Source organism: Aspergillus heteromorphus (assembly GCF_003184545.1).
Source record: "Aspergillus heteromorphus CBS 117.55 chromosome Unknown BO70scaffold_43, whole genome shotgun sequence".
In the NCBI taxonomy this organism is placed as follows: Eukaryota; Fungi; Ascomycota; class Eurotiomycetes; order Eurotiales; family Aspergillaceae; genus Aspergillus; species Aspergillus heteromorphus.
The window spans coordinates 47,804-61,725 of record NW_020290448.1 but is presented as its reverse complement, the minus strand read 5'-3'; the positions used below and the strand labels follow the sequence as shown (position 1 = coordinate 61,725).

Genomic DNA, 13,922 nt, shown 5'->3' with positions numbered 1-13,922 from the left:
GCAATGCTACCAACCTGTAATTCGTTCGAATAATATAGTAAGCGTCATCAGCGTCTAACTATTATCATATCAGGAATACAGAAGACAGTATGAAACACGCATTGTAAAGAAAAGTTTGAGGCCGGACAAAAGCCGCACTCAAACCTCCACGCCAACCACACTCGACTCGACTCATCCTCACAACTTCTCCTTGACCTCCTCCAACCACTCCCCCGACTGCATCACGCGACCCTGGCGCGGAAAGATCTTGGTCATCAAAACATCATGCAGCTCCTGATCACGATCCATGCACATATCCTCCAGCACCGTGACCTTATAGTCGAGATCGGCAGCCGAACGAACCGTCGACAGCACAGCACCACTAGAGATCAGTCCAGTGACAACGACCTCTGTCGTACCCGCCGCGCGCAGAAGGAGATCCAAGTCCGTGGTGAAAAAGGCCGACACGCGACGCTTGATGACGATGGGCTCATCCTCGGTGGGAGCAACGAGCGGGTGAACGTGGCTGGACGGGTCTGTGATGAGAAAGGACCCCCAGGCCTTGACCTTGACCACGGAGCTGTTGCGGGGGTTGCATTCGGGGTATCCGGGGCGGAAACCAGTCACGACATGGACGATGTAGATGTTGGCGTCGCGTGCGGCCTGGATCACCGATGCGCAGCGCGCAAGGTAGGCGTCTGTGTCGTTGAGGCGCTCGACTACGCCGTTTTGGATGTCGAGGAGGATGAGGGTGGGTTTTTCGACTTTCATGGTGGGAGAAAGGGATTGGATGGAATGGGGATGCAGAGGAAGAGAAAGAAGCACCGTTTGGAGGGGAAAAGGAGGAGGAATGATGGATGATGTTAGTTAGTTATTGATCCCGGTCCCGCGATGGCGGGGATTGGTGGAGGGGCCCCGGTTCCGGGAAGGAAGCCGGGACCGGGGTTGAGGCCTGCCGAGCAGTTGCCTCGCTGCTTGTCTCCCACATCTCCTTCCTGCTTTGACTTTCGCCATCGCACGCTCTCGCCTGCACGTATAAAAGCCATGGCAACACCGCTGGAGCAGGCGGATCCACGCCATCCCGCAGAAATGGCCTCCTCTAACACCCCCGATCCGTCGCATTCGCCCATAGTGGCCCAACCCCGGGAGAGCCCCGACGAGACCAGCACCTCAGACCCGGAGAATGGGCCCAAGGAAGATAGCGCTGCCCAGTATGAAGTCTTCTCCGTCTTTACCGTCAACCAGAAGAGGGCCATGGTGGCTCTGGGCTCGCTCGCGAGCTTCTTCTCGCCGCTGTCGTCGAGCATCTACTTCCCCGCACTGGACACGATTGCACAGGCGCTGAATGTGACCACCGCCAAGATTGATCTGACGGTGACAACATACCTGGTGAGTATCCAACGAAATGAAGTGAGTCGGAGCTGACAGGTGCCTTTGGGACCAGATAATGCAGGGTGTTGCCCCCATGTTGATCGCTGGTTTCTCCGATACGGCCGGCAGACGACCAGCATACATCATCTGCTTCACCATCTACCTCGCGGCCAACCTCGGTCTCGGACTGCAGAACAGCTACGGTGCCCTTCTTGGCCTGCGATGTCTACAAAGTGCGGGGAGCAGTGGGACAGTCGCGCTTGCCAATGGGCTCGTGGGTGATCTAGTCACCTCCGCGGAAAGGGGGACATATATTGCCTTTGCCTCTCTGGGAAGCATGCTGGGTCCGTCCCTGTCCCCGATCATTGGTGGACTACTCAGTCAATATTTGAACTGGCACTGGCTATTCTGGTTTCTCCTCATATTCTCGGGTGCCTTCTTCGCTCTGCTGGCCCTATTTCTTCCCGAGACGTGCCGCAAGGTCGTGGCGGATGGTTCCGTTCCTCCACCGGCGCTGAATCAGTCTCTGAGCGATCTGATTCGGCATCGAAACCGGAAAGCACAGGGTCTCGTAGTGGAAGAAGCCAAGATAGCAGAGGTTCGCCAAAACTACGCATTCAAGATTCCTTCCCCAATGCCAACGCTGCGGGTGGTGGTCGACCTCGAGACGGGGGCCGTTCTCCTGGCGACCGGTTTGATGTTCGCGGGCTTTTACGCGGTGATGACTGGAGCAACGACATCCTTCCACCAAGTCTATCACCTCAACAACATCGAAACCGGACTGATGTACATCCCCATCGGCGCGGGAGGCATCCTATCCGCATTCACGACCGGTCGTCTGGTGGACTGGAACTACCGACGGCACGCAGCTCGAGCGGGTATGCCCGTCATTCGCAACATCAAACAGGACATTACCGATTTCAACATCGAGAAGGTCCGGCTGCAAGTCGCCTTGCCGTTGTACTACATGAGTCTGGTGTCAATGGTCGCCTACGGCTGGGTGCTAGGCCGTAAAGTGAATCTGGCCGTCCCGATTGTCCTACTGTTCATCTGCGGATGGGCGCTGAATGCCACATCGCAAGTGCTGAATGCGCTGATGGTCGACCTCTGGCCGGGACGCTCCGCCGCCGCAACGGCTGCCAACAACCTCTTCCGGTGTGAACTCGGTGCTGCGGCATCTGCTGCTATCACACCCATGAGTGACGCGATGGGGAAGGGCTGGGCGTATACGACCTTGGCCTTGATTTCGTTGGCTGCGTCGCCGACCCTGTGGATCATGATGCGATCGGGGATCACATGGCGGCAGAGGCGGCTTCGAAATGAGAGGGAGAAGGAGGACAAACGGGCCCAGCACTCGCGTTGAATGGGGTTGCTCTGACATCCTTTGTTTCATTCTACAAGGGTGCTTTATCTGGTCGACACAACACATACGAAGGTTTGACATGGCCGTAACAGTTTGCTAAAGAGGCATATCATAGCTACGATTATACGATGGATAATGAAATACAAAAGTTACAAGGGACCATTCATACTTCCTGGATCCTGATGAGGCATTGCGAGAATCGGAGAACTCCCCTATCCTAAATCTGCATCGTCACTAATATCTGGACATCCTGGACCCATCCAGTTTGATTGACTTGTCTGGAACGAGGCAACTCTACGTTTCCTGCAAATGGTATTGATAGATCTTTCGCGATGTAATCAATGCATTCTACAAAGATCGATGATTATCGGAAAAGAGTGGGTGCATGGAAAAGCAGGCGGCGGGAGGGGAGGGGAGGGGTGTAAGCCGAAAACAAGGAAACAAAACAGAGACAAGAGCAGCCACAACCGCGATGGAGACAACGGCGGGTGCAACAAACAGAGTAACAGGAAAAATCAATCCATCACCACAATCAAGGACTAGGCAACAAATTCAAATTAGCGCATGGGGTTCGGGGGATCACTCAAGCAGCTTTCCAGAACAATCAAGTAGTCCAAAATGGACAAGAACTTGTCCATGACGTATGCCAGTTGGCCCTCCTCACAGACATGCGACGGATCGAGGGGATTCAGCTCATCCTCACGAGAGGGCGTGGTGACCTCGTCATCAGCTATAGTAGAGTTATATTAGTACACTTGCTCCCATGCATCGGAGAGAGAGAGGGGGGGGACATACTAGCGAGAGCGCGGCAAGCCCTTGCAAGGACTTTCAAGGCCATGGCAAACGGGCCAAAGATCGCCTCGTGTGGGTAAAAGGGGGTCTGATGGCTTGGTCGGTGCAGAAAGCCACGGGATTCCAATCTGCCCGTGATGCCCTCGAGATCCTCGATGCGCATGTGCAGCCAGTCATCCTCGAACACGGGACTATTCTCCGGGGCCTCCTGGAGGCAACGTCGCAGAGAGGAACGGGCGTCTCGAAACGCGCCAACGATTTCTTCGCGCGGGTTCCTCTGTCTTCGCCCTCTCATGACGTCTCTGAGGGCTCCGTACGCCTCACTAAACCTCTCAGCAGAAATATCCAAGCTAGGCATGATGAACAGAGTCGAACGGAGGTATCGAAATAGTCAAAAGGGGGACAGGGGGACAGAGAACAGATCTACGGGGAGAGGTCGCTGGAGACGTACGGGACAGATGGTTGATGACAGGGATAGCAGAGGAAAGATGGCCCTGTTTATATTCTCATCCCAGGAGGCCTTACCGGTCATATCCTCAGCGGCGAATACCGGATGATTGCTGTGAGCTGAGGTCAACAACAAGGGTCTTTCCATCATACTAGTCCAGGGATTGAAAATCAACGGCCTACTCTGTCGCTTGCCGGCTGGGATCCTGTCAGGAACACTAAACCGATGTTCCGATAACTTTCTAGGCAGGAAGTTCCCCTGCTCTTTCTTTAGTGGCGACGGAATCTCACTGCGGCAAAAGGAGAATTGCCGGAAAACGAAGAAACTGTCCTGACAGATGTGCCGGAGTTCTCCATACACCAAAGCCCAATTTAGATGGGACGGGTCTTGACTTCGAGTACTAGAGAGCAGAACGTTCGGCCACGAAGGGGGTAACTGCCGCTAAGCATCCAGATGTTCCCTGAACAATTGGGAAGGAGAATGCAGCTTGAGACAATATTATACCGCTCTTCGCAGAGCAGAGCACTGCATGTGAGTAACCTTGTCAAGAATTCCTAGAAAGCCCTAAGCGGGGTGTGCCCCTTTTGCTTCAGCGACCTTCTAGCCGGACCTTATCATCTGGCTTGGGGTCAATGATGACCACTGGACTATGCCGGAATGGCTCATGCGGCGGTTCGAGGGCATCATAGACACGGGTCTGCTGGCTGAGCCCAGCTTGAAACTCGCCACTGTAGGCTAGCGAGGCAAAAGGAACGCTCGCGCAGGATTCCCGGGAGATGACCCAACAGTCTCAACATCCGGTGCATTTGTTGTATGATTGGAAAGAGAAAAGGGGTAAAGCGCTTCGCTTGGTAGTTCGAACAACTCGATTTCAAGCTGGATGTGAAGATGACAGGGAAGAAGGCTGTTTATTGCCAGCAGTGATAAAAAGAGACGAGTTTTACGTCCCGGTCTAGGGTTACAAGTCCATACTCATCATGTAGTATAGTAAGTCAAGAAATGAAGACTACCGGTAATGGCTGCTGGCAACTTAGGGCTATTTATTGAACAGAGACAGTGCATACGCCGCGACTGGGCTAAGACCGGGAAACCATCGCCTGTGGTCAGAGAATTATACTCTAATTCGCATCATCAAATGAAAAATAAATGAAGAAAAATGAATAATAAAAGAGATTCCTAAAATCCTTCAACAGAGAAAGAAAAAAGTCATTCTATATCCTGGCGGCAGTTTGGAACCAAAGCGCGCCCGCAATGTAAGCAGAATACAGGATAATACACCTATAATGAACGTATGATACAAGCGGAATACAACAACAACAATACACGTCGAATACGGGCAAAATGATATAGGAAACAAAACAAAGTCTGAAATCTAAAACAAAGAGAAAAGCCCGCACAACGAAGAAGACACCAGAGAGAGAACGGATCCCATCCTTCCCATCAAGATGAGACCACTGAGAAAAGAAGAGGCCTCGTGCCAGAAAAGAGTACACAAGGAAAGCGACAGCTTGCCTACCCCCACATCAACCAAGCCACAGATGACAACTGAAATCAGGCGACTCGTTTGAACAGTTGCTCGTAGAATGCGAAGCAGTCATCAGTTCTCTGCGACATCCTGGCCATGCTGGCCTCAGCCAGCACACACATGTCCATAAGGCCATCGAACCGCTGCATCAGCCGTCGTAGCAGGTCCGGCTCAAGATCTCCAGGAAGACTCAAGTAGGTCATCGGATGATCGTGGAAGATAAATTCATCTATAGGCTTCACGCCAGCCGCTATTATAGTGTTAGTGTCAGTGGGAGGGCATGGTTCATTTGGGTGGGGGGGACCCATACCAAGGTTGTAGATCATCTCCGCCACGGGGACCAGAGCGATCACAAGCATGCCCACCAGGGCACGCTCGACGTTCAATGTTGGTGAGCCTGGGGTGATGAAGAGTCGTTTCGCGATAAGGCCAGTGACGAGGTCCTCCAAGTCTTGAGAGCGTTTCCTAGCCCAATTCTCAAAACGCTCCGGAGCCTTCTTAAGTTTGATACACCATGATAGATGCGTCTGGCACTTCATAATTGATTCGCGGATGAAGTAGGGGGGATCGCCTCGAGTGTTTGCGCCGAAAAATCCATTGCAGTTCACAAGGACCTGCTCGATTCTCCAGTCGGGGAATATGGTGCTATGAGCAGGACGGGTGTCAGGCATCTTGTAGGAATGACGGATGGGAGGACGGGATAAAACGGGTTGTGCGGAGGTGAGCCAGACCTAATCCCTGGATGGTGTAGTACACAAGAGGAGGGAATACAGCACTATTTATGCCAGAGCCAGCCCTATCAGGTGGTGAGACTGAGACTGCGTGTGCCTGTGGGTTAAACCAGTATTCACGCCTCTTCCGGGGGCTGAGGATGAGGACTTCTCCTTTTGCACCAGCAGTCTTCCTGTCCATGGGAAGAGAGAGATGGGAACCCCTCTAGAGAGGGCGATGATGAAAGGTCATTTGTCCAGAAGGCGGGCAGGAACTAGTGATAGTCATTCACTAAACCCCCTATAATAAAGACCCGGAAACCTTCGTGAATGTTGCGGCATTTGGAGGAAGGCCGGGGCGAGGGGTCCTCCTTTTGTGTCAGGACCATACGATCCCTCTTCGTCAGAGGCCAGGTGGGGAGCTCTCCTTTTGCCTCGGTCGTTTTGACAGAACCCACTCTGCTGGAATTGGAGAGACTCCGGGAAAAGGTATTATAATTAAATGGATGGATAGGATAAACGGTAATGATACCACTGACACGTGGCAGATTTCCATTGGGATCAGACTATTACTCGAACCGGGGCAAGGTATATCAATCGCAATCGAGGGTATGAGGCTGCGGAAGCATCGGTAGGAAACAGACGTACTATAAGTTTACAGCCATCCAAAGATTCACAGATGGCACACTCAGGGACAAGACAATGATGCCAAATCAGCCTAGGAAGAGATAAACATATTTAGAGGACATGGTGGTAAGAGACCCGGGCTTACAATTTGTATAGACTACATAAAAGCATCAAGGGAGAAATTAGGGTGGTAGATCAATATTGATTGTAGGCAAGGTGACTCTAGCTAGGCTACACAATACGATGACAACATACCAGCGACCTCGACACTCTACACGGTCATGGCACGGAAATACGGATCTCGCCCGCTGTATTCCCATTTAATCAAGGCATCCAATAGCCTCTGGAATCGTGCCTTCGCCTTGACAGCTTCCTTTGTGTAGCGGGCGCGGCTCTGGCCTGCCAGGTACACCCCGTGTAAAGGATGGTCAATGTCATCTTCCTCCTCGGTTTCACCGTTGTACCCTTTCGGATTCCTCCCTAGTTCTCGATTAGTATCTTTCGAGGGGTCTTCATGGGGTTTAGTCGAGGAGGCAAACGTACCGACAACGCGACACTTAACCGCTGCTTTCTTTAGCAGATAGAGAAACCCATAGAGGATGACAGCCTCGGGGGCATGAGCGAAGTTTTCGCCCGGCCCGAGCCTGCCCATCTCATCGATCTTCATGATTACCTGATAAAAGGCTTCGAAGGAGTTGCGGGCCCAGTCATCTTCCATGACGGGCGAGTTGACAAGCTTGATGCAGATCGCCAGTTCTCTCTCGATGTAATAGATCTTGTCCTGGATATCTTGCTCGAGGTAGGATCTATGTCTCGCATATTCCCGATACGTGTCTGCCTCGTGGGCATGCATAATTTTCAGGATCAAGTCCCAGACATCGAGAGGGACGTATTGCGGACGCTTGGGCTTCATGACGGTGGTGGTATACAAATGTCGAAGTATGGTTACCTGAGAGGGGGGGCAGGCGGAGTATACGAATGATGAAGACAAGGGAGTTGTGGTGAATAAAATTCAATTGAATGAACTATATAAGAGAGGGGGGAGAAGGCCTTCTTTATAGAGGCTCACTCATCCCAGAGTGGTCGTCGACGACGGCACAGTTCATCTTCCAGGCAAAGCAACATGTCCGTGAAAACGCCCTCCGCGTCGCGCAGCTCATCGGTCACGCGCTTGAGGAAGTCTCCGACGGGGGTCCTCTCGGAGATATCCATAGCTATAAGGCCATTAGTACCTGTCCGGAGGTTTCCGAAGGTTAAGCGTGGTGGAACTTACCGATATTTGCGCAGTTTGCAATTATATCCTCCATATTCTTAGCATAGTAGGCTACCTGGACGGGTAGAAGCGGACGCTTAGAGGAGATAGACGGTTGATCAAACATGCCAGCCCGCTCGATTTTCCCAAAAACAGAGTTCAACTGATTCTCGCGGCGTAAAGCCCAGTCTTTGTCCCTTTTAAGGCCAAGCCTAACCACCTGTCTCAGGTGCTCGTCGATCCGATCCAAGGTGGCTTCAATTTGCGGGCGATAATTGTCCCTACCAACGTCCATTACACGTCTCATTTCTCCCCATATGAAGCAGTCGATATGGGCAGGAGGGTCCATTTTCATGGTTGACGGTCAACTGGAATGTGAATGTTAATTAGGTCGGTGGGGCTGGAGTGGATCGAGGAGCTGGAATTTGCCTTCCGAATGTAGCAACGATTCATGTAGCGACGAGGTTTTATTTATATAAGTTCAAGGATTGTCCGAGTCAGTGATCTCCCCTGTATAAAATATCCGCCAAACACCGGCGAGTGCCTCTCCACCGTGGTGCTGCCCTACCTGGACACCAGGCATCTTCCAGGCCATTGGGGGAATCGGCCGCAAAGATAGGTGCTGTCAGGGCCTATAGCAGGGAGTTCTCCTTTTGCGGCAGCTATCTTCCATCAGACATGCACCATGTCAAAATGCCAGAGCTGGCAGCTGAGGCCAAAGGAAGATACCTAGTACCTGGTCAAAGAAATTTTTAGATTGAGTAGCCTTATCCACGGAGATATCCTACCGACAAAGAGCGGGAAACCCCGACAAAGACGCGAGATTTTTCGATTGGCCATTGTCCGAAGAAGCTGACATGCAATTGCAAGATGACTTCGAGTCAGAGAATACCCCAGCCGTGTCTGGGGATTTCCTACGACACTGTATCTCCAGGAACTGAGTGGGTCATGTGATCCGATAATCCGGTGTCAGGTCTTCAACACCTGGGAGGGGATTTCTCCTGTCGCCTGGGTAGGTATCTATTTGTCAGAACCTCTGAGACAACTGAACCAGTGTATCATTTGCTTCTTTGTCAGAGCCTATCCCGAAGCCTGGGCAAGGAGTATATACTTTGCCACAGTGACAGCCCATACCTTCATGAATTACTGGGTTAGCCCGTTTGCACATGTCAGCGAAGAGTATGACGCCCATCTCCGATCCCAAGACCAGAAATCGCGAATCACCAAGTCAAATGCATTTTCCGGCAAAATGACAACTCGACTCTCCGCGGCGGTCCGCATCGTATACCGCAACCTTATCTCCATCTCCATCTCCTTTGTTTGCCAGACCCATGGTTCCGCATCCTAAAAGCGTCCCATGATGTCATGTACCCTAAATGCGCACGGACGAACACGGCCACGGCCACGGCCAATCCGATTCGTCAGCAACCACGCCTCAGCCAGCCATCTCACCCCATGGGCCTATCAACACGAGGCCGAGTCTAATCTCGGCTCCGGAATGGGCATCAGACAGCGATAACCCCAGCACGATCGGCACCGCAATTGACGCCCCCGCGCAGCTGCATGGCAAACATGCATTGTACAGGACAGCTTGACCGACTCGAGCCGAGAGACATATAGCCAGCTCACTCCCATCGCTTATCTCAAAATTCCCCATACTCGCATCTGCGCCCCTCATTGCCTACCCAGCCATGGCTTCGCGACACGACAAAACCAAGTCCCAATTCAACGAGGTCATGAAGGACCTGAAACACATCACCGACCATCAAAGTGATCCGTCGCAGATCCACATCGAGAATTTCATCGGCTTCACCCGGGTGCCCGTGGGTCTGGTTGGGCCGTTGCGAGTGCATGAGTCCGGAGCACCTGGTGAGGGTGAGGGTGAGGGCGAGGGCGAGGATGTGTACGCGCCGCTGGCCACCACGGAGGCAGCCCTAGTGGCGAGCTGCAGTCGCGGGTGCAAGGCGTTCAATCAATGCGGGGGAATTCATTTCGAAACCTTGAGTGATGGCATGTCGAGGTACGTCTAGCGATAAAAATCTCCCAGAGGAAAAAAAAAAAAAAACAACATTCACAGAAGTGGGACACTAAAAGGATACCAGAACACCCGCATTCAAGTTCACCTCACCGGCCTCGGCACTGGCCTTCGCGCGACAAGTCCCCTCATTCCAGAGCGAGCTCACCAAGGTGGCCGAATCCAGCAGCCGACATCTCCAACTTCTATCCCTAACCCCAACGGTAATCGGATCCACCACACACGTCCACTTCAACTACACGAGCGGCGACGCAGCGGGACAAAACATGGTATCGATTGCCACGCACCGCGCATGCCACTGGCTGCTCTCATCCGACAGATCCAAACCCCTCAACATCCAAGCCTTCATCCTCGAAGGAAGCCTCTCCTCGGACAAGAAATCCAGCTGGACCAACACCGTCAACCACCCGCGGGGGGTAGAAGCAATGGCATGGGGATCGATCACCAATGAAGTCGCACGCGCCACACTCGGCTGCTCGACGGAACAGCTGCACCAGACCTTCACGGGCATGGTAAACGGGGGGATCCGGGCGGGGATCCACGGCAATGGGGCGAATGCGATGAACGTCGTGGCGGCGATGTTCATCGCGACTGGCCAGGACGTGGCGAGTGTGGCGGAGGCGTGTTGGAATCAGCTCACGCCGGAGTATGACTTCGAGACGAAGGTGCTGACGCTGTCGTTGTATGTGCCGTCTCTTCCAGTGGGGACGGTGGGTGGGGGCACGCATCTGGACTCCCAGCGGGAGGGTCTCGAGATCTTGAAGTGCAATGGGCGCGGGAAGAAGAGACGGCTGGCTGGGCTGGTGGTCGCGTTTGCGCTCGCCTTGGATGTTAGTACCATTGCGGCGTTTACGAATGATACCTTTGCGCAGAGCCATGATCGGCTGCGGAGGAAGGCTGGGAGTGCGAAGATCTAGGCAACTTGTGAGCTCGATACTGGTGTAGCGATATGTAGACGTACCTAAGGAGACTCGTGACCTCGATTAACCACCATCTAACACTACCCCAGCTAGCTTGCACAAGTGATACAGCAGTCCAATCCACCAAACTTCAGTATAAATGAACCTCTGTCATAAGCTCCGAAACACGCGATATACATGAAGCTGCATCTGAGCACCATACCTGTAACTCCAAATTAATCCACAAACCAGACCCACAATTACCTTGTAAACTGGAAGCCCTCCCTTTAAATCACAGTAAGCTAGCCAAACCCCGAGATCTCGAAAAGAATCTCTACATCCTCGCCTTCTCCCCCTCCCCCCTGGTATAAATCTTCACCAACTGCCTCACCGCCAGATCCAACAAGACATCCTCACTCCCGCCAGGGATCCTCGCCCCGGGCACCTCCCTCAGGATGGCCTCAACCAACTCGCCCTGCCCGGAGCGCGTAAACCCCGCCCCCCCAAACAACAACACCGCGCACTGCGCACACTCATTCAACACCATCCCCGCCTTCGCCTTCGCCAAGGCCGTCACGCCCCAAGTCTCCGATCCGCCTCCTCCTTCTCCAAATGGCAAAGCTGGTATAGCAGCTGCTCCAGAAATGCCCACATGGTCTCCAGCTCCGCCCCCGCTTTCGCAAGACGATGCCTGACGACTGCCTGCTCCATCAGGGCCTTCCCGAACGCTTCCCGCCGGAGACAGTAGGCGAATGCGGTTGAGAGGGCCACCCGCGCGGATCGGGTTACCCCGACCGCGATCGAGAGGCGCTCGTGGTTGAAGTTCTTCATGATGATTTGCATTCCGTGGTTTTCGGGCCCGATCAGGTTGGTTACCGGCACGTGGACGTCCTCGAGGGTTATGTATGTGGTGCCGCTGGTGAGTTGGCCGCTTACGTGCAGGCGGCGCATGCTTACCCCGGGTTGGTTTTGGAGGGGGACCAGCAGGACGGAGAGGCCGGCGGCGCCCGGGGGGCCGGTGCGCACGGCCATGGTGGCGTAGGAGGACCAGATGCCGTTTGTTATCCTGTTTTATTACTGCCATTATTATCTTGTCCCTTCTGTAGTTCTCTTCGTTCCACCTGTTGCGTGTCCTCTCTTCATTATTCAATTTCCATTCTTTCAGAAGACGGTGGATGGGATAAGCGACGGGGAAATGAGGAGGGAGGGTACCATTTCTTCGTCCCATTCACGATATAATATTTCCCATCGGCAGTCTTGGTCGCCGTCGTGGTGATGTTGGCCACGTCGCTGCCGGCCTCCGGCTCCGTGATGGCGATGCAGCACCGCTTCTGCCCCGTGAGGAGCTCGGGGAGAAACCGCTCTTGGAATTCGGGACTGGCGTACTTGAGGATCGGCGGGATGGCGAACGTGAAGCCTGCGTTTAGCGAGGATCCGGGGCCGGCGAGGCCGGAGCGAGCGAGCTGTTGTTGCAGACAGTCTGTTAGCGATTCTGGATGTTGCATATCGGACAATAGAAATTGGATCTTGGATAAACGTGGATGGATGGATGGATGGATGAGAGGTTGACTGTGTAAATTGAGATGAAATACCTCATCAAAATATATCCCCGAATACATATAATCCCACTCCTCCACTTTCACCCCCAGGATATCATATATCCCGAGTCGGTGCAGCCATTCCACCGGCAACGGCGCCCCCATGTTCGGGAGCAGCATGTTATGTTTGCAGAACGTCGTGTACACATGCTCTGGCACCTCCCCGGCCCTCTCGTATTCCAGGGCGTGGCGGAGCAGATGCTCCCACATGAAGTCGCGACAGGCTTTTTGGAATCGTCGGTGGCTGGCGGTGTAGTATGGTGAGGGGAGGCCGCAGAGGTAGGGCGGTTCGGAGAACGGGATCGGGTTGGTGGGGGGTTGGGACATGGTGGTGGTGGTGGTGGTGGAGGAGGAATGCGACCGGCGCGTGAGTGAGTGAGTGAGTGAGAGGAGATGGAGAAGGAGATGGAGAAGGCGATGAGATCAGGAGGTGGACGAGAAATGCGACCAGTCGGGGATCATCGGCCCTCCTTCCCTTCCCCGCATCGCAACTCCCTCGGGGCCGAGGCTCGCCTCCGGTCACGTGAGGCACATGATCTCCCTCTAGTTTGTGACCCTCACGGGATCAGGCAAAGAAAGCAAGTACGAGGATGGATTAATCTCCAGGTGATTTCCAATCTGGGATAGATGGTTAGATATCAATTGACAGCCAAAGTCTTAACTGGCACGGTCGCAGGCCGGCCCTGGCTCGGCCGCTCTAGAGCGTCAGCGAGATGGAGCGGAGTCCGTGTCCGTGTCAGGTGTCCGGAACGGACGCACGGCACTTTCCGAATGCCATTGTTCCCCTGAGGCCTGAATGGTAGATAGGTACCTGACATACCTGACAGCCGGCAGATGGGACTAGATACTACTATGGACGCTTGGGTTTGCTTGCCCTCATTTCATCTCCCGGCTGCGGCGCAGGGATGGTGTGATGGTGTACATTAGGCCGGCCTTAGCCGCCTATGGGGAAATTGCCATCCCCGACGGTGCGAACCATGTCCCAAGCGAGCGAGTCGCGTTGGGACAGGGATCACTGGACACGCACTCGCACTCGCACCCTCCCTTCTACGGAGTGAGTAGTACTCAGTGTACAGTACCCGGCACTGACACCGTCTCTGTTGCTGCCAGTTCACACCCGCGGTCGGGTAATTGTTCCGCAGCCTGATTCAGGCCAATCTTAAACCGTCACGCCGATTGGCCACGCCCGACCACGTCCACCCTCCGTGACTGCCTGAACGGGCCTAGTGGGATCGCAGGATAGAGCCCTAGAAGGCTAAGGGTGCTAAGAATGCTAGTACTAGTCAAGAGAACAACAATGGATTATGGAAGACTGAACCACCC

The 13,922-nt window shown here is 53.7% G+C and overlaps 8 protein-coding genes across 8 annotated transcripts; 2 read left to right on the top strand and 6 right to left on the bottom strand.

Moving 5' to 3' along the window:
- Positions 1–95: 95 nt before the first annotated feature.
- Positions 96–831, bottom strand: BO70DRAFT_366427 (cysteine hydrolase family protein). Its single transcript, XM_025544331.1, has one exon. The coding sequence runs from the start codon at positions 748–750 to the stop codon at positions 178–180; it is 573 nt and encodes a 190-aa protein (XP_025394863.1). The 5' UTR covers positions 751–831; the 3' UTR covers positions 96–177.
- A 199-nt stretch (positions 832–1,030) lies between these two features.
- BO70DRAFT_419030 (MFS transporter) lies at positions 1,031–2,817 on the top strand. The gene is made up of 2 exons (XM_025547463.1): positions 1,031–1,368; positions 1,424–2,817. The coding sequence occupies exons 1-2, from the start codon at positions 1,069–1,071 to the stop codon at positions 2,711–2,713; spliced, it is 1,590 nt and encodes a 529-aa protein (XP_025394862.1). The 5' UTR covers positions 1,031–1,068; the 3' UTR covers positions 2,714–2,817.
- Positions 2,818–3,270: 453 nt separating this feature from the next.
- On the bottom strand, positions 3,271–3,863 carry BO70DRAFT_356437 (uncharacterized protein; the record flags this gene model as incomplete). Its single annotated transcript, XM_025541936.1, has 2 exons — positions 3,271–3,443; positions 3,509–3,863. 2 exons carry the CDS (start codon positions 3,861–3,863, stop codon positions 3,271–3,273), a joined length of 528 nt encoding a protein of 175 aa, XP_025394861.1.
- Positions 3,864–5,504: 1,641 nt separating this feature from the next.
- Positions 5,505–6,149, bottom strand: BO70DRAFT_419027 (uncharacterized protein; the record flags this gene model as incomplete). Its single annotated transcript, XM_025547462.1, has 2 exons — positions 5,505–5,728; positions 5,789–6,149. The coding sequence occupies 2 exons, from the start codon at positions 6,147–6,149 to the stop codon at positions 5,505–5,507; spliced, it is 585 nt and encodes a 194-aa protein (XP_025394860.1).
- Positions 6,150–7,086: 937 nt separating this feature from the next.
- Positions 7,087–7,728, bottom strand: BO70DRAFT_400712 (uncharacterized protein; the record flags this gene model as incomplete). The annotated part of the gene is made up of 2 exons (XM_025546946.1): positions 7,087–7,295; positions 7,359–7,728. 2 exons carry the CDS (start codon positions 7,726–7,728, stop codon positions 7,087–7,089), a joined length of 579 nt encoding a protein of 192 aa, XP_025394859.1.
- Positions 7,729–7,880: 152 nt separating this feature from the next.
- On the bottom strand, positions 7,881–8,563 carry BO70DRAFT_433051 (uncharacterized protein; the record flags this gene model as incomplete). Its single annotated transcript, XM_025548376.1, has 2 exons — positions 8,089–8,563; positions 7,881–8,029 (listed from the first exon to the last, which is right to left on the bottom strand). Exons 1-2 carry the CDS (start codon positions 8,420–8,422, stop codon positions 7,881–7,883), a joined length of 483 nt encoding a protein of 160 aa, XP_025394858.1. The 5' UTR covers positions 8,423–8,563.
- Positions 8,564–9,704: 1,141 nt separating this feature from the next.
- BO70DRAFT_323972 (hmg-CoA reductase) lies at positions 9,705–11,164 on the top strand. Its single transcript, XM_025540601.1, has 2 exons — positions 9,705–10,087; positions 10,170–11,164. The coding sequence occupies exons 1-2, from the start codon at positions 9,759–9,761 to the stop codon at positions 11,017–11,019; spliced, it is 1,179 nt and encodes a 392-aa protein (XP_025394857.1). The 5' UTR covers positions 9,705–9,758; the 3' UTR covers positions 11,020–11,164.
- Positions 11,147–13,154, bottom strand: BO70DRAFT_366424 (acyl-CoA dehydrogenase family protein). Its single transcript, XM_025544330.1, has 4 exons — positions 12,594–13,154; positions 12,214–12,464; positions 11,579–12,067; positions 11,147–11,450 (listed from the first exon to the last, which is right to left on the bottom strand). The coding sequence occupies exons 1-4, from the start codon at positions 12,924–12,926 to the stop codon at positions 11,336–11,338; spliced, it is 1,188 nt and encodes a 395-aa protein (XP_025394856.1). The 5' UTR covers positions 12,927–13,154; the 3' UTR covers positions 11,147–11,335.
- Between the last annotated feature and the right edge of the window lie 768 nt (positions 13,155–13,922).